This window comes from Lissotriton vulgaris, chromosome 10 (genome assembly GCF_964263255.1).
Source record: "Lissotriton vulgaris chromosome 10, aLisVul1.2, whole genome shotgun sequence".
NCBI lineage: Eukaryota > Metazoa > Chordata > Amphibia > Caudata > Salamandridae > Lissotriton > Lissotriton vulgaris.
Window position 1 is genome coordinate 23191268 of NC_141698.1, and position 20323 is coordinate 23211590.

Consider the following 20323-nt stretch of genomic DNA (forward strand, 5'->3'; position numbering starts at 1 on the left):
ATCATTGAAACACTACTCTCTTAGCAAGTAACATGCTTTAGCAGAGAAGCAGAAGCAAGGTTTCTCTTAGCCACAAACATGTTTTTATCGGAGAATAGGTGAAGAACTACTCTCTTGCCAACTAACATGTTTGTAACGAAGAATCAGTAAAAAGACTCTTAAAAAAATAACATTTTTAATAGCGAATCAGTAAAAAGGTACTCTCCGCAACGGACATGTTTCTAACAGAGAATCCGGTAAAAAGGTACTCTCTTAGTAACTAACATGTTTTAAGAGAATGTGTAAAAATGTACTGCCTTGAAAACAGACTCACTACAAATTACCAAATATCTATTAAAACTTGCCACATCTCTGGAATTGAATAGCTTTATGTAGGACATTCAGTAAAAAGATACCTATTCCATCTTTATAAAGAAAGTTATCATAATGTGCAATCATCCCACACTCCACCACATCTCAAAAGGGACGAGGTTAATAAAAAGTGCAGGTTGGAAGATTCTTTTTTGAGTAAAGCACATACTTGTAATGGTGAAAGAAAACACTTTAATTAATACACATATGTTTAATATAAGAACCCATCAGTAAACAGATAATCTTCTCTTATAACAGATATGTTAACAATAAACAATAGATACAAAAAATGCTTTCAGTTCAAACGGACAGGACTGTCATTAAAGACAATCAATAAAAAAATCTCCTAATGGTCATAAACGACAATATTTTAAAAGAAGCTCTTGCCATGTAAACAGAAGCGTTATACTGGAAATAAGCAAGAACACCCTTTTCGATTATTATGTACGTGGTTAGTATTACGGAGAACTGGTTGAAACATGGGCTATCCAATCCCATTCGTGGCTTGGGAGGATCGCCATCTTTCAAATCAACCTGCTTCCTAGACCTAGTTTCTCTGAGCTTACTAATGTGTTTGTGGAAGGAAGGAGTGTACATAGTCCCTGGCGTGAGAAGATACGGCCTTGCCACACGGTGAAGGATATGGCGGCGTGGCGTAAGGCAGGCACAGATAAGGAAAGGCACTCCCTGGTCGATACTCTGCTCTGGTGCAGCTATTGGAGGGAAATGAAACCATGATACCTTCAGCTTCCAAAGGATACAAGTCAAAGTGATTCTGGAATCTCAGGACTGGGTGAGTAGATTAACCACAGTTACCTCGTTCCGCTTCACTTTTATGCTGTTATTCGACAATTCCAACTTCACTCTGGATTAAAGAGATGCAGATTTGGGTGCTAGAGGAAGGAACACTGCCTTAAGCCAAGCAACATGTTTTATGCTGGTGCCACGATTCTTTTGAAACTTGCAAGTCACACTTGGTAAAAGAATTCAATAGATTTGAGTATGTGCAATTTAGGTATTGGGCCGTGAACCCACACGCAATGGTCTTCTTCGATCATTAGCTGTACGGTCTTCGAAGGATGCTTTAAAAAAACATTTTTGGTTGAGTAGAACAAGTCATAGATGAAAGAATTACAGATTGCCATTAGTTAAAAAGACCAGGAGCATGTATGGTGCATCAATAGTGATGTACGGATGGTTTTACATCCAGGTGTGATTTAGAGCAAATTCTTTTTTTTTTTTTAGAGTTATTGATGGCACCCTATCAAACTTGCACTGGATGGATTGTGGAATCAAGGGTATGTCGGCTTAAACTGTTCGGCGCTGTAGCATCTTAGAGAATTCTGCAATGAACAATTGGATGGTTACTGTGGTGCCAAGGGAGCTTCTTCTGGGGCTCCATTGCTGACCCAGCACCCACTGCATTTACCTAAGGGAAAAGTCTTCACTAGTTTCCTGTTAATTGCCAACCAGCTTTTTATGGTTGGGTTGAATAAGGTGGCAGTTCAGAAGAGCGACTAATGATATAAGAGGCTGTGGGACACCACCAGAAGCGGACATATTTTTAGGAGTTTGCGGTGCTAGCCTGAGATGGTCACTTTTTACAAACGAAGGAGAGGTAGAAGGCACTTGTGCTGGGAGTACAATAAATGGTGTACCTTCCTTTCAAATTCAAATTAAACTTCACATGAAACATAAAACACTATCTCCCCTGCAGTAAATATAGATAAAACAGGCTGATGTCAACTTATAAAAACACAAAATATTCATTGAGGTTTGCAGTTAGAAATGCCATTGTTATGGGTCGTACAAACACATCCTTTTGAATGGCTCAGTGAAAAACAATTGAATATATGAGGATTAGAGAGGTTTACAAGGGCTCAGTTCTCACTCTGGAAAGCGTTGGTAAATCAAGTACATCGAAAGCTGACAAATCAGCTTAAAACGTAAACCAAAGTCCGGGAAGAGAGTGGGACGTTTGTAGAAGAAAATTGATCTTCTATCCGTACCAAGCACTACAAAGACCACGTTCATGGTAGAACATATCTCCTTGTCCTATGTAAAGTGCTCCGCTGTCCTATTGGAGTAGGTCAGAGCTTTATAAATACTCCCTAAAAAAAGAAAAAAGCAGTGCCAATGATGAGATGAGGAAATATATGTGCTTGGAACTCAAGAATGGGTAAAGATTTGGAGTTCTGGTGCCTCAGCAGTAAGAGTAGAGCAAATGCCACACGGCTACCGTGCAAAACTCTTCAATATGAAGCTTTTGGAGAAAAGGCAGATTATGCCAATTTCTCGTCTGGCAAAATCTGTCCTGATGCTTTGAGACACTTGTCAAATTGTATGCAAGGCACCCATACTTTTCACTTGTACACCAAATCCAAGATAATGTATGCGAAGACCTATTGGTTACAAATTGGAAACCCACCTTTGCTTATTTAGATTTCAAACACTTTAACAAAAAACATTTGATAAAATACAAAAAGTTGTTGTTCGCACTTAGAGGATTGATCGGAGGCAGACCGTAAATTCTATAATTCGAGATTGTAGAAATTGGCTACGTCTTTACCAAGAATACACTGATTTTTGAGTCCTATTCAGTGAATACTCCTGTGGTATATTATGCATGCAGTTGGCCTGTAAAGGTGTGTTTACACTGCAAGATAATCTCATGGAGATCCAGCTTTTATATTGAGTTCCTTCAGCCATGTGGAGTGCATAACCTGTTACAGGGAAGTGAGTCGCATGTCTCCAGATTGACAACACCAATGAATAGGAAGGATGGAGTTGCTACAGAGACATCTGTCCTCGTACTCGTTAAATGACCCTTCCATGTCACCAGAAGGATGGAGTGTGCAACACAAATGTATCTGTCCCCGTACTTAGATGACACTTCCATGCCATCGGAAGGATAGTGTGTGCTAGAGAAATGTATCTGTCCTAGTGCTCATGACCTTCCATGCCATCTGAAGAATGGAGTGTGCGAGAGAAATGTATCTGTCCTAGTACTCGTGACCTTCCATGCCATCAGAAGGATGGAGTGTGCAACACAAATGTATCTGTCCCCGTACTTAGATGACACTTCCATGCCATCGGAAGGATAGTGTGTGCTAGAGAAATGTATCTGTCCTAGTGCTCATGACCTTCCATGCCATCGGAAGAATGGAGTGTGCGAGAGAAATGCATCTGTGCTAGTACTCATGACCTTCCATGCCATCGGAAGGATGGAGTGTCCTACAGAGCTGGATCTGTCCTAGTACTCATGGCCTTCCATGCCATCGGAAGGATGGAGTGTCCTACAGAGCTGGATCTGTCCTAGTACTCATGGCCTTCCATGCCATCGGAAGGATGGAGTGTGCTAGAGAGAGGCATCTGTCCTAGTACTCATGACCTCCCATGTCATCAGAGATGGAGTGTGTTAGAGAGATGTATCTGTCCTACTACTCATAAGATGACACTTAAAGTACCCTACAAGAATGGAGTATGCTACAGAGATTATCTCTACTTGTACTCACAGCAGAACATGGTTGTGGAATTGGTAGGTGATATTTACCAGCTATTCAAAGGATGGGCTGTGCTACAGAGCAGTCACTCCTCGTACCATTCGTAGTTTCAAGCCATTGGAAGGACAGCAGCGTGTGTTACATAGATGTGGTGTCATGATGCCCGTAACATAACCCTTCCATACAATCAGAAGAATAGAGTGTTTGCACGTACGTGTCACTCCTTGTACCAAAGATACTTCTACATGAATGGGAAAACAGAGCGTGTCAGTCTTAATGGCCATCACTTGACACTCCCGTGACACCAGGAGAATTCAGTGCGCTTCACAAATGTGGCAACTCAGTAAGATGACACTTTAATATCATCAAAACCGTGAATGTTCGAGAGATGCCAGTCAGGCTTTCATCGTCAAATGAGTGGACTGTGTTCGTCTTGCGCTAATTCTCATACGTATACAATGGCTTCACGTTTGCGCTGTTAGATAAACAGAGTGCGTTGCAGAGGTAGGACAGGTCTTCTATACGTAATAAGGCAATACATCATCTGCTGAATGGAGCATGTGAGGAGTGACAGGCCTAGCACCCATGAATACTATCACTAAATGTCACGTGACTGTAGGCTGCTGCAGGAATGTAACAATCTGTGAACCCATAACATGATATCATAGATGTACAAGCATGTTACAGACACGTGAGCCTTCGCGTCTAGTATTCTACACATGCAGCATCACTTGTGTGAGACACACCATGCCCATGGTCACATTGTGGGATTGACCATGCTACAGAGGTTCAACAGTACTTGTGATCATAACATTGTGAATGTTTCACCCTGAAATGAAGAAGCCATAACACTGAACTGTAAAATAGGCAGAGCGGCAAAAGTTTGGGTTCTTGGCCAGCTGTGATCAGGAAGACAGCGGAGATATCCTGAGAGCTGACAGAGACTGCTTGGAAGTGCACCATGAGTCCATGGACTAGGAGCCTTTCTGTTTGGAGATGTTACTAAAAACAAAACACAAAAAAACACATTACATCATTAGTTAGTGTCGGCACAGATTAGGTGGTATAAGTAGGAAGAAGAGACTTAGGATACCAGATTTTCATTATCAATATTACCCAGGGAATTCATCTTTCTCTGCGTCTCAAGCCGGACTGGATGAAATCCAATATTCCGAAGGGTTGACCTTCCCAATGTAACTTACTATCACTCTCCAAAGAGGAAGACATATTGGAATGGTTAAATGAAAAACAAAAGTGCCTATTTTTTTACTTGGTTTCTTCCCCTTTTCATGTTCTTAATCGGATTTTCTTGCTTTGTTTCAGTAAAGTTGTGAACTTTATTCAGCTGTAGGATTCTAAGACATCCTAGTCGTGCTCTCGGTGACTGCGATGTAGTCGTACAGGCTGAAGGTAATGGATGGCGGTTCTTAGGCCATATCAGAGTTGTCAAAGTACAGGGCTCAACCAAAGGGGATTTAGAGACTTCCCATCCACAGAGGTAGCTTCCTCCATATGAGAATAAGTTACAAGAGGCTGGTGCCATTGAAATTGCAGGTGAAGCTGCGGCGTAGCAAGTATCACATCTGGCTATGTGACTGACAGAGCGTCTTTGGCCATCGAGATGTTTCCCTGAAAGCCAAATCACATGTGAAAAGCAAAAATGTCTTGCAAGTGGTCAAAGAATTTGAAACACATTAAAGTATTTGTCAATAATCGGCTGATTAAGAGCAGATGAAGCACCCAACCTTAACACAATCAGGATATTAGCAAGTCTCTACAAAGTTCGGTGGCTAAACGAGGGCCCAGAACAATAGTCCAATTGCCTTTATTAGGCCACGGAACTTTTGCGGTCAGCAACGTCATCCCGATTATGTCTAGGTTGGAGAATACTGTATTGGATTAAAGCCCTTTCTCGATTGTGATGCCACAAGGCACCACACCTTTATCTCTCAGCGATTTAGAAAGTGATGCCTAACCACGTTTTGGAACATAATCTGGAGGGGAAAAAAGAGTTTTGGTGTGTGAGGGGTATTTAAAGAAACCCCATCTGCTTCCAACCACTGTAGGAAACGCACATGACCTGTGAGTACATTATATTCCGTAAGTGTATCTATCGGTGGATCTTGTTTGTGAAACATTTCTAGAGGAGGACGTACCCACCTCCAGAGTTCCTTTTGGGCACTACCTCTTCACTCCCCTCTTTGTTCTTCGTAGTATTCACTGAATGTTAGACATTTCCTACCCTTTTCCACTTTCTATAACCCATAGTTCTAGTCGTAGTTTGTCACAGTACAAAATCAGCACCAAGAGTGGGATTACAACAAGTGAAGGGCTAAACATCCATGTAGAGTGATCCCTTAGCACAGTAGAGGCTCATTTTGTAGTGGAATTGTATATGATCCTTACCCTGAAAATAATTTTGCAATGGTTTGAAATCAGTGCAGTTCCCTTCCCCTGCCCATTCCCAATTTGCGTTTCCAGATTACGAAGGCCTTGCAGGATAAGGCCAGAATTACATGACGGGTTGCTCTATTGACTGCAACTTACTGGCAAACTTGTGTGCACAACTCATAACAACGCCTGCACAAGAATGGCATGACCCCATATTAAATTAAAGGCTGCTTGAGCACTCTGAAGACAACACCCAGATTACCGGTGGGGCATGGAAGAGCTATCCAGCTTCCTTCATGCCAGTGGCTGCAGGAGGCCAGCACCCTTTTGGGTACTGGGAGGACCCAACCCCACAGTACTCAACCATAGCAAGGGAGAGGAAGGCGCTGAAAAGAATGAAAGGAGAAAGACTAAGAAAGGAAAACAGAGACAAAGGAAGAAAGTAAGGATTAAGAACACCCTCAAAGAGTGAGATAAAGACAATGGAAGAGTAGGGTGGGGAAGAAAGCACTGCCTTTTCCAAGGACCAGCTCTAATCAACCTCTCAATGTCCGGCAGCACCACCTCAGATACCTTGTAATAGACCCACTAAAAGAAGGATGACCATGGTTCAAGCATGCTTGTGGCAATGCACTTGACTAGGGCGGCGTTTCCGGGACATTTAGTGGTTAATGGTAGGTGCTGGCTAATCTAGCTGTAAAGGGACCTCTAAGGCATCCTTGTGGTGGGCTATCAAGGCTGGCACAAATAACATTCCCATACGACAGATCTCAGCAGATCCTCGGCTACCATGAGAGGCACTCGTCGAGACGCTGCAGAGAAAGCCTTTCATATTCAGATACGAGGCGTTCACAGGACAGAGGCTATGAACTTCCACCCACAACTCCCTGCTTCACATCACTCTTCCGAGGACATATATTCAAATATTTCATATGTGGGGAGCAGATGATAAAATAAACCATCGGTTCATTTCAAGTCCAAACACGCAACACAATATACTCATAAATTCTCAATCTAAAGCTTCTAGTCTATTACCAATATCAAAAGGTAGATGATAATGAGGCAAAGCAGCTTCTTGAGAGAATCAATCACATGTTCTATAAAACAACATGCTTAGAACACACACATTCTCCAAAGAAGGAAGGGCAACACGGAACATCAATGTTATTTATTAGTTGTTGGTAGCATGCTCATGCAGTCGTACACAATTACTACAAAGTGCGTGGAAGGGAACGCCAGGCATGCAGGAGTTACTGAAAGGAATTGGTGATGCAAAAAGAATTTGATGCAAAGTAGGGAAACAGGGAGTTAATTGAACAGAGAGGCCTTGAAAGGTTTTTCCTGAGTATGAGGTCAATCTCGCGTGCCTCAGCTCTGTGCTTCCATAATGTTGGACCCAAGACCAAGAAGCTATGACCATGCCGTCTCTGCCAGCAGACTCCTGGAACTTCCCGGAGGTGGGTATCTGAAGACCAGAGTGATCCAGACAGGTGTTTGGTCGCCCTGGGCATGAGGTATAAAAGGCATTGATCATTAAGGGCTCTGGACGTGACCCAGAGATATGTGAATTATATACGGCTTTCACCGGATTCTACTTTCAGTGCTCCATGAGTGGGATCATGTAGATTCACTAGCCTGGATGGTTCATCCTAAATGGTTTGTGGCTGTTACTGAGGACAAACAAAAAGAGTCGGTATAGTCAAGCCTCAAGAGAGCGACTGCCCTTCCCAAAGATTCTTTGAGCTAAAAAGGCAGGAGAGGTGTAAGATTTCTCAAGGGAGTTCAAGTGGCAGAACAAGTCTCTTAAGCTCCTCACAAAGTCTTCAGCCAATGACAAGCAAGCAACATTGGTTTCTTTGAAATGCCTTTTTTAGACTACTCACTACCAGCTTAAGAAGAGCCTTGTGGTTGCGGCATGTAGGGGATACTGCGTGATGTGATGTCTACGACATGAGATTGAAAGGGTCTCACCGAACATCACATGGAGAACCTCTTCTGCTTACCAGGACCCTGTTCTAATCTGAGCCTTTTAGACTCACTGGTCACCAGTACAACAGCTTTCACTAACAGAAAAAAACATGAAAAATGGGGATCATTCTGTCCCTGGAATAGGGATGCCTTTGAATGCTGACCGCCCTCCTGAGAAGGGACGGCTCTATGTTCCGTAAGAATGGAAACATTCTTCCTGACCATCGGGATGAGCGATGCAGTGTATGGTGGGCGTTTTGTCCTTCCTGGCCATTGACATTTATGGAAACTTAAAAAGGAGTGTGGAGTGAGGTGGGCAATCTCAGCTTGAGGACAGCGCTGTGGAGTTTCCCTTCTTGCGCTGACTGGAAGTCTCCGAGCCATTGAACGCGACACCGCCGTGAGTTAAGCTTTAAGGAACAGAAAGATGGAACTTGGCACTAGTATCAGGTAGTGTACAAGTGAGGTGGAACAGCAGTGCAGTATGACCCAGGCGAGGGTCTCCACGATGTGCGGGTAAAAGATAAGAAGGCAGTGAGATGTTTCCAAGACATTTTCACCATAGGTGAGGGTTCAGAGTTCAACAGAATCCGATTCAGCATTTAATTAACTGCATACATGTAGTATTTTATATTGCATGGCAGTGCACAATCCCTGCATAAAAGCCAGTCTTAATTTCTTTATTACAACAAAGTTATGTCGTCTATAGTTACATGAAATGAAGAAAAGGTGGTGCTACTCAAATGTAATATATTACTACAGTTGAGTTCTGACATCACATTGCGTACTGCCAGACTCCAGCGCGCAAGGCAGGTACCAGAGAATAATTATAACTGCAGTGTAAACAGAGAAAACAGGAATTGATTTCTTATTCTACTGATCATTATTTATTTATTTTAAACATTAGCTATCCATGACACCATGTTTATGTTTTTTTAAAGCTACAACTACTTACAGGAAAGATAGAAAAGCACCGAGCTGAGCCTCCAGCACTTTTATAATCGGACCTACGTGAAATGTATTCTAGTATCTTTTTGCAAAAATTAAGGAAACAAAAAAAGTTGTCCAAATTTCTTATCTCCTATTACAGGTCTCGTGATTGGTAGATTTGACAAATCATTGCTTAACGAACATTCCTATTTGTTATTTCCTAGCAGGACATTCCGGGGGCAGAAGAATCATCTTCGTCCATGTGCAAGTGGGCGACATTTCTTTACTCAGGAGTGGTAGGAGAAGACAAATTTGACTATTCCATGTCCTAGTGGATTAAAGTGAACTTTCAACTCCTGAGTAGTTGGCGCTGCGACAGCAGATTCTCCAGTATGAGCCACACAGGCCAAATGCTGATCAAACCCATATCTGAAATGGGAACGTTTCAACGAGTTTTAACTAAAAGACCATCAGTCAAGAGAAGCAGCATACAGAGGAGATCCAGTGACCAGTTCCTTTTAGACCTCACACATCACCGAGGCTGCAATGTACGCCCGATATTAAAGCGATAGTAAGCCCACAAGGGTTACCTAATATGAATAAAAGAAACTTAGATGCTTGAATATAGTGATGGTCAGTGGACAAAATGTGATCCAAAGATATTCAAAAACATTTTGAGCAAGTAAAGGACATTCATACTTAAATGAGCCCTAAGTGAAGCACTGTGCTTACTAAAGATTTTAGATCCAGGCATTCTAGCTTGTTGTGCCAATCTTTTTGAGAGTGCTCCAATTATCTGGTCCTCCAGGCACGGCTAGATGTTACTTGCTTCTCTGGAAGGCTACTTGGTAAGAGACCAGAGAAGCCGACTTCAGACTGAAGGGAAGAATTCTCAACAAGTAGGAGTTCAACAAAAACCCTCAAATTTCACGTGCTTGGTCCCTACTGGTAAGATCTCAGCAAGTTGTTGCAATGTACTGGGACATTTTTTTAGTCTATCCAAGAGTTTGATGGTGTGGTTGCAGGCCTCCAAGATACGCACGACGAGTGGCATTTCCATCCTCTCGCTATTGTACGGTATTACCAAGGATCTTACATGTTCTTTTCTCAATGCAATCTTCACTATTTGTGCTCTAAATTCCTTCTTATCATAAAATGACCAGTTTCCAGGTTGAACCACTTACTGAACAGTTTCCCCCGTTTTGATAGCGTTACTGAGCCCAGATGAGGGTGTTGTGTCACCTTTAAGGTATTGTGTAGTTTGTTAACAGTTGGGGCTTTCTTAGGATTGCTGAATTTCTCCTTGAAACCTGTGTTTATTTTTTTTAGATTTCTGACAAAAAAGAGCTGTAATGTGGTGATCATGTTTCCTATCAGCTGGGGGCTACCCCTTTGGCAGTAGGAGTCTGGCCATGTAGGCATCCATCCAACTCTGGGTATGGGCATATCTGGGCTCCATATGTTAACATTAGTGGCATTGGCCACTTGCTGCTGGCCTCCAAGCAGGTCAGTCTAGTCTGTTACGTAGAATTGTTTGCGGTTTGTACAGTACAGTCTGCTCAGAGGCTGAGAACACCGCAACTTCTCCAGCCTCCCTCCTCACACTCCATAACTATATGAGTTGGGCCTTCACTAACAGCTTTCTTTGCAGCTTGGAAAACAATTTGATCTACTGCATAAATACTCAATTTACTCATTAATTTCACTTTTCCATTTCATTTTTTAAAACTGTTGCCCCCTGTTAGGCATTGAAAGCCCCAGGATTAACCGGAGTTTTCTGTTTCATCTCTTACTTAAGTCTCACATTCTAAACAGCGCATTCAATGTCTGTTGTTAGTTTACAGTGGGATTGGAGACTGCCCATTGGTTGGCTAAACTGTCACTCATTTGCTCACTTGTTAGAGCTTTCCTTCCTCTTCCTGCATTTGTTCTTCCCCTGGAGCATGGACGCATTACTTGTGTCTTCACAGCTCATTTTTACAGCACTCCTTTTGTTTAAACACTCTAGGAGAGTGCATGTTTACCAGCAGTCTCCGTAGTGTGCTTTTATTCCCCTCTCAGTGCTCTATTTTGTGCTCACTCCATGGCATGTGTGCGTTCTCTCTCCAGGTTCTCATTGTTCTCTTGATAGTTTACTTTTCCTCCCTTCTCCGCGTTGCTCGCTCTCTCGGTTTACTTGCTTGATTCCCTTCCCACATCCACCATGTTGCATTTCCTCCACCCACAGCCCATGTGGCTTCGCCCCCCTCCTGTTGCCCCCCCACCCCCATCTTCTTTGATTCTACCCTCTGGACTACTCCCCTGCCCCAAACACGCTCCTCGCAGCAGTCGCTTGCCTGCCTCGCACAACCCTTTGATCAATGTTGTTGAGGTCAAATACTACAGCTCCACTTTTAAAGGGGCATGGTGGCATCAAGAGCCCTGGGACCTACAACCAAGGCCTAGGGTGCGTCAGTGGAGATCAGGCCCTCAGTTTTCATTTATTGAAATGCACAACCCCTTACCTCCTCTGAAGCTCTACAGCAGGGGTCTCCAAACCGGTCCTGGAGGGCCGGATCCAGGCCAGATTTTTTGGATATCCCTTTTGAGATACATATAGTAATTTTAAAAATCTGGCATGGATCCGGCCCTCCAGGACCGGTTTGGAGACCCCTGCTCTACAGCATATGAGCTTCTGCCCTCCCAGAGCTGCTGCAGGAATCAATTGCCGCAAAGGAGTAAAGCAGTCACTCCTCCTTTCTCCTCCACAAATTTTAGATTTGACTCCAAGGATTCCACAGTTTTACATCACAATCTTTAGTTCTCACATACAAGACAGCTTCTAGCTGTCTGTAGCCAAAAGCCTATTGTGGAAAACAGTGTTTTTATTGGGATGAAAAATTAGTGGAGTGGATCTCCAAAAGAGGCGTGGCCTAAGTACATAAGGGTGTGGCTTAAAACGTGAACTACAATCCAGGGCTTTACATAGTACGGCGATTGACCTGCACGTCGGTGATTCGTTGCAAGTGTTTTGCTATTGCATCCTTACAAACAATTAAACAAGCCAGAACTATTGGTTTTGAGAGTGCTTACTAGTAGTTTGATATAAATGAGTAACAACAATGATTTTGTTGAAAATAATTAGAATTGTTGATTCTAAATGGTACATACGTAGCCATCACTGGAGAGAGGCCAAGGATTGATGAGAATATAATCTGAACACTGTGACGGCCCCACTGACTCAGACGGCCTGCAGCCCAGCTCCAGATCTCGCAATCATGCCCCATTATGAACACGCTCACTCAGCCAGAACTCACCCGGACACCAGAGACTCCGGTCACCGGCCCCAAACAAGCATTGGAAGACCAGATTGTTCAACCTTTTAGAATCAAACCTCTTGGTTTTGCCAACACTTGGTAAAGTCAACTCCAATTCCAATACAAAATTGCTGAGTTTACAAATTCAAAGTATTCACTTATTGAAATATGTTATGTTCTATTAACAAGATGTAAAGAGCGCATGGCTGCACCAGCAATGAGGCTTCCTATTGAAATAAGCGATCACACAACAGAAATATGCAGCAAAAGAGAGGTAGAGGATTCTGCGTATCCCTCAAGTTAAGGTGCAAACTATCCCAAAGGGCCATGCCAAAACCTGAAAGGAGCGGCCTCCTAATCTCTTTCTTGTGAACCGTGGAATCACTTCCAGGTTTATTGGGTTCAATAGGTTTGAGGGTAAATGGGGTTGCACAAGTCCAAAGTGAAAGGGGGCTTCTAATGCATTCATGATCTTATGCACTGTACGTAAGATTTTAAACCTTATGCGCTTCTCAGTGGGAAACCAAGGACATTTCTGAAGGAATGTAATGCAATAGAGTAACTCATTGCTAAATTGATTGGCAAAGCCAAGAGGTCTCCAAGGCAAGACCGATAGGCTTCGCTAATGCTTGCTGCACACTGCTCTGTGAGTCTTGCTGTCAGATAACTAAAAAAAAAGTAATTCGCAATTCATTCCGACGTGCAGTTTTATACCGTGAACCTCTTTGAGAAGGACAGCAGAGCGCTTTACTCTGAAACAACAATATGGGGTCAGAACATCTGGAATATGAACAGTCAGCACTAAGGGGGCGGAAGAAGGCGCAGACAGAGGTTGAGAGGAAACAGAACAGATGGCTTTGGAGTATCTTATTAAATTAAAATGATGTAGATGTATCTTGCAGATGTTTAGGTTTATTTAAAAAGGGCCCAGAGGGATGTATCTGCAGCTTCTGGTCCAAGTGGCTCTGAGAACCGTCTCTTCAGGGCTGTGCATGCACCAGCGAGCCTCTGCCCCACATCGTGCACCTGGAGGACTTCTCACCTTGCCTCACCAATGGTGCAAGTTCATGGCCTTCCACGCGGATTCAAGCTTCCCTTCAAGGACCATGTAGAAAGGAAAGCCGCCGATGGAGCCAACCCTGCACTCCCCCCCGGATAAAAGGATTCCATATGCATCCGGTATGTATGGAACGAGTGTACACAAGTTGTCTGTGTCGTGGGTAGAGGTTAAGGGCAGTGTGCATGCCGGAGTCCATGGTGGAACCCATGGTGACAACCTAGAACGGTGGGGGCCTTGGGCCAGTCTGCTCAGATTACTACTGTCCTGGCAGCTCTCCCTTGGTGGATTCACTTTCCCACCCTAGCTCCACCAGTGAGGAGATACAGCGATCGTGTGCTCCCTGTGAAGCTTGCTGCTGGGCCACTGTCAGAGTCCTCTCAGGCCAAGCCTCATCTGCATCTAGAAGATATGTGGCCTTTTTCTGGCCTTAGCTGGACTGGCTGGCTCCTGTTGTGCTTGGCACCAAGCTGAGGTGTAATGGAGTGGCTATGCAGATTTTAGCGAGGCCCCGTAAAATTCGAAAAGTACCAGAGCGCCAACTGGTCAGTCTGGCATAAATAATTGTGATCCAGGAGCAGCACTTTGCCAGTGCCTGTCCTCTTACAACACGCTAAGGCCACACTTAGACCCATAACAGAAGAGCTGCTGCAGTAAGCAGAGAACAGTCTGTAGAGAAAAGACTTGGTGATGCACCTTGTCAGGAGTTCTTGCTCGACATAGAACCAGAGCCATAGAACTATCAGCTCAGACCCATGGTTTCAATAGAACCACCAGCCCAGCTGCCCCAGACCATGGTTTCAATATAACCATCAGACAAGCTGTCACAGACCCATGGTTTCAATAGAACCATTAGCCCAGTGGCCACAAAACCATTGTTTTAATGCAATCACCAACCCAGCTGCCACAGAACCATGGTTTCAATAGAACCACCAGCCCAGCTGCCCCAGACCATGCTTTCAATAGAACCATCAGCCCAGTTGCCCCAGAACCATTAGACCAGATGTCACAGAACCATGGCTTTAATACAACCACCAGCCCAGCTGCCACAGAACCATGGTTTCAATAAAACCACCGGCCCAGCTGCCACAGAACCATGGTTTCAATAGAACCATCAGAATAGCTGCCACAGAACCATGGTTTCAATAGAACCATCAGACCAGCTGCCACAGAACCATGGTTTAAATACAACCACCAGCCCAGCTGCCACAGAACCATTGTTTCAATTGAACCACCAGACCAGCTGCCAGAGAACCATCAGACCAGCTGCCACAGAACCATGGTTTCAATACAACCACCGGCCCAGCTGTCACAGAACCATGGTTTCAATAGAACCATCAGAACAGCTGCCACAGAACCATGGTTTCAATTGAACCACCAGACCAGCTGCCAGAGAACCATCAGACCAGCTGCCACAGAACCATGGTTTCATAGAATCATCAGCCCAGCTGCCACAGAACCATGGCTTCAATAGAACCATCAGAACAGCTGCCACAGAACCATGGTTTCAATAGAACCATCAGACCAGCTGCCACAGAACCATGGTTTTAATACAACCACCAGCCCAGCTGCCACAGAACCATGGTTTCAATACAACCACCGGCCCAGCTGTCACAGAACCATGGTTTCAATAGAACCATCAGAACAGCTGCCACAGAACCATGGTTTCAATTGAACCACCAGACCAGCTGCCAGAGAACCATGGTTTAAATACAACCACCAGCCCAGCTGCCACAGAACCATGGTTTCAATAGAACCATCAGCACAGCTGCTACAGAATCATAGTTTCAATAGAACCACCAGCCCAGCTGCCACAGAACCATGGTTTCAATAGAACCATCAGACCAGCTGCCACAGAACCATGGTTTCAATAGAACCATCAGACCAGCTGTCAGAGAACCATGGTTTCATAGAATCATCAGCCCAGCTGCCACAGAACCATGGTTTCAATAGAACCATCAGACCAGCTGCCACAGAACCATGGTTTCAATAGAACCATCAGCACAGCTGCTACAGAATCATAGTTTCAATAGAACCATCAGCACAGCTGCCACAGAACCATGGTTTCAATAGAACCATCAGAATAGCTGCCACAGAACCATGGTTTCAATAGAACCATCAGACCAGCTGCCACAGAACCATGGTTTCAATAGAACCATCAGACCAGCTGTCAGAGAACCATGGTTTCATAGAATCATCAGCCCAGCTGCCACAGAACCATGGTTTCAATAGAACCATCAGACCAGCTGCCACAGAACCATGGTTTCATAGAATCATCAGCACAGCTGCCACAGAACCATGGTTTCATAGAATCATCAGCCCAGCTGCCACAGAACCATGGTTTCAATAGAACCATCAGCACAGCTGCTACAGAATCATAGTTTCAATAGAACCATCAGACCAGCTGCCACAGAACCATGGTTTCAATAGAACCATCAGACCAGCTGCCACAGAACCATGGTTTCAATAGAACCATCAGACCAGCTGCCACAGAACCATGGTTTCAATAGAACCATCAGCACAGCTGCCACAGAACCATGGTTTCATAGAATCATCAGCCCAGCTGCCACAGAACCATGGTTTCAATAGAACCATCAGCACAGCTGCTACAGAATCATAGTTTCAATAGAACCATCAGACCAGCTGCCACAGAACCATGGTTTCAATAGAACCATCAGACCAGCTGCCACAGAACCATGGTTTCAATAGAACCATCAGACCAGCTGTCAGAGAACCATCAGACCAGCTGCCACAGAACCATGGTTTCAATAGAACCATCAGAATAGCTGCCACAGAACCATGGTTTCAATAGAACCATCAGACCAGCTGCCACAGAACCATGGTTTAAATACAACCACCAGCCCAGCTGCCACAGAACCATGGTTTCAATTGAACCACCAGACCAGCTGCCAGAGAACCATCAGACCAGCTGCCACAGAACCATGGTTTCAATACAACCACCGGCCCAGCTGTCACAGAACCATGGTTTCAATAGAACCATCAGAACAGCTGCCACAGAACCATGGTTTCAATTGAACCACCAGACCAGCTGCCAGAGAACCATCAGACCAGCTGCCACAGAACCATGGTTTCATAGAATCATCAGCCCAGCTGCCACAGAACCATGGCTTCAATAGAACCATCAGAACAGCTGCCACAGAACCATGGTTTCATAGAATCATCAGCCCAGCTGCCACAGAACCATGGCTTCAATAGAACCATCAGAACAGCTGCCACAGAACCATGGTTTCAATAGAATCATCAGCCCAGCTGCCACAGAACCATGGCTTCAATAGAACCATCAGAACAGCTGCCACAGAACCATGGTTTCAATTGAACCACCAGACCAGCTGCCAGAGAACCATCAGACCAGCTGCCACAGAACCATGGTTTCAATAGAACCATCAGAACAGCTGCCACAGAACCATGGTTTCAATTGAACCACCAGACCAGCTGCCACAGAACCATGGCTTCAATAGAACCATCAGAACAGCTGCCACAGAACCATGGTTTCAATTGAACCACCAGACCAGCTGTCAGAGAACCATCAGACCAGCTGCCACAGAACCATGGTTTCAATACAACCACCAGCCCAGCTGTCACAGAACCATGGTTTCAATAGAACCATCAGCACAGCTGCTACAGAATCATAGTTTCAATAGAACCATCAGACCAGCTGCCACAGAACCATAGTTTTAATACAACCACCAGACCAGCTGCCACAGAACCATGGCTTCAATAGAACCATCAGAACAGCTGCCACAGAACCATGGTTTCAATTGAACCACCAGACCAGCTGTCAGAGAACCATCAGACCAGCTGCCACAGAACCATGGTTTCAATACAACCACCAGCCCAGCTGTCACAGAACCATGGTTTCAATAGAACCATCAGCACAGCTGCTACAGAATCATAGTTTCAATAGAACCATCAGAACAGCTGCAACAGAACCATGGTTTCAATACAAACACCAGCCCAGCTGCCACAGTACCATGGTTTCAATAGAACCCTTAGACCAGCTGCCACAGAACCATGGTTTCAATAGAACCATTAGAACAGCTGCAACAGAACCATGGTTTCAATACAACCACCAGCCCAGCTGCCATAGAACCATGGTTTCAATTAACCCATCAGAACAGCTGCCATATAACCATGGTTTCAATACAACCACCAGCCCAGCTGCCACAGAACCATGGTTTCAATACAACCACCAGCCCAGCTGCCACAGAACCATGGTTTCAATACAACCACCAGCTCCGCTGCCACAGAACCATGGCTTCAATACAACCACCAGCCCAGCTGCCACAGAACCATGGTTTCAATACAACCACCAGCCCAGCTGCCATAGAACCATGGTTTCAATACAACCACCAGCCCAGCTGCCACAGAACCATGGTTTAAATAGAACCATGAGAACAGCTGCCACAGAACCATGGTTTCAATAGAATTGAGAACCGCTGCCACAGAACATGGTTTCAGCCCAGCTGCCATAGGACCCGAGTCCTGCTGATGCAGTGAGCTCTGTGGAATACTCTGTAGGGTTCCATCAGTTTTAATGCACAGGGCGTCCCCGTCCATCAGCGGACGAGCATGACTCATCCTGACCAGCCCATGTTGCAGGGTAAACTCGAACTACACTGGATGCAACCGAACCAGGTCTCACACTATGTCAAGGACTTTGTTGCCCCCGGTGGTTAGGCACACTGTTGACACTTGAGTAAACTCCTTTGGTAGAAAAAGAGTGCATAGAAAGAAGCAATGTGCAATAAAACTGGATGGAAAACGAGTTCACTGGATAAAGAATGTGAAAAAGAGTATTCTGAGGTGTCTCGATCACATTCTGAATCAGGAATTGCAGACATCTGGGGCTTGGGACATTGTTTGTTGTTGCAGGTATAGCATTTCAATTAAATCTTTTGGGGGGTATGTCCACGCGAATAAGACCTTTGTAGCTCTGCGCAGTGGAATATCCTTTTTTATATTCGTCTGAACTCCAAGCACAGTTTGGAAACATGGATTTGGGCCAGAGGGAACCAGTCCTCGAATGAAGCCAATAGCTGTAAGGGAAGTCTAACAAAACTATAATACAACTTCTAATGAGTGAATGAAACTTACTGATTAATTAAAGTTGTATCAATTTTGATTGCACGTAATGTACTTGGCCCAGTCTTTTGATAGATCTCTGGTAATGCACTTTTTGCAGTTTCATTGCCGTTGATGTTTGTACAAAAGGTGACCAGGTTTCTCTGCATTCTGCATGTTATTTCACCCAACTCAAACAGTCTTTTCTAGTTTCATCGTAGAACCGAGAACAATATAAAATATTTACAAGTTGCAATTTTTAAGTGCTAATATAATCTTACTCAAACTGCTAACAGAGCGAAAGAAGCACCGTGCTTGTCCTGAAATGTTCCAGGCAGATTGCTTGAGGCAGGGGTTCATGTTATTTATTGCCTGTTGTCATCATTATGTGACAAGCCTTGGGTATAGAGTCACCAATGAGGTGGGCGCCAATCCCAATCGCTAAACTTACTGAGGTACTCCAAGGTGAATCACGCTGCATCCGTGCATTCGTTGATCTGCTCAAGGCAGGAGTTCGAGCTATTGACTGTACTATTCTTACGCCACCAGCCTTAGGTCTGGAGTCACCAATGAGGTGTGGGCCAATCGCTAAACTTACAAGTACTCCAAAGTGAATCACAATGCATTTGTTGAACTGCTCGAGGCAGGAGTTTGAGTTATTGGCTAGTACTATTGTTAGGTCTGGAGTCACAAGAGAGGTGAGAGCCAACCGCTAACCTTATTGAACCACTCCAATGTCCATATCATGGCATTCATTGGTCTGCTATATGTGGCACAGCCAATCACATTGCTTGGAATGCAATCTAGAACTACTGCCATGCAACAGCTCTGTAATCCCCATCTAAGGACACACCTCATAGAAAGAACTGGCAATGAAGAGAGGCGCGACAGTCGAGCGCAGGAGTGGCGCGGCCACGAGGGCAGACCCATACTAGACTTTCAGGATATCACAGTAAGGTCATTTTACATACAAATAATCTAAATAAAACACATTTACATTGTCATTGGTCATCTCAAGATTCCAGGGGAGTGGGTGATTGGCGGTCCACTCCAAGTCGACTATCACCCCCCACACCTCCCGAGAATACGTTGTCTTTTGACCACGCTATTCATGGAGTGAGCTTCTCGCAGTCTAGAACACTGCTCAGAGTGAGCTTCTCAAAATCTAGGAGGAGACTTGTAAAGTTAAGTTGTGGTAGTCTAGGACGCTGTTCATGGAGTGAGCTTCTCGCAGTCTAGAACACTGCTCAGAGTGAGCTTCTCAAAATCTAGGAGGATACTCGTGAAGTTAAGTTGTGGTAGTCTAGGACGCTGTTCATGGAGTGAGCTTCTCGCAGTCTAGAACACTGCTCAGAGTGAGCTTCTCAAAATCTAGGAGGATACTCGTGAAGTTAAGTTGTGGTAGTCTAGGACGCTGCTCATGGAGTGAGCTTCTCGCAGTCTAGAACACTACTCAGAGTGAGCTTCTCAAAATCTAGGAGGAGACTTGTGAGCTTCTTAAAATCTAGGAGGAGACTCGTGAAGTTAAGTTGTGGTAGTCTAGGACGCTGTTCATGAAGTGAGCTTTTCGCAGTCTAGAACACTGCTCAGAGTGAGCTTCTCAAAATCTAGGAGGAGACTCGTGAAGTTAAGTTGTCGTAGTCTAGGACGCTGTTCATGAAGTGAGCTTTTCGCAGTCTAGAACACTCCTCAGAGTGAGCTTCTTAAAATCTAGGAGGAGACTCGTGAAGTTAAGTTGTGGTAGT

The 20323-nt window shown here is 44.5% G+C and overlaps 1 protein-coding gene across 2 annotated transcripts in view; it reads right to left on the reverse strand.

Moving 5' to 3' along the window:
- Positions 1–523: 523 nt before the first annotated feature.
- The window catches only part of SLC35A2 (solute carrier family 35 member A2), a 139955-nt gene continuing 120155 nt past the window's right edge, over positions 524–20323 (reverse strand). The window contains exon 5 of one of the 2 annotated variants that reach the window (XM_086940299.1): positions 524–4856. In XM_086940299.1, the coding sequence (XP_086796425.1) occupies positions 4829–4856 (28 nt within the window). In that variant the 3' untranslated portion in view covers positions 524–4828. Of the gene's footprint in view, positions 4857–5416; positions 5484–20323 lie in introns of those variants that run through there. The other variant, XM_086940298.1, reaches the window with a different exon arrangement.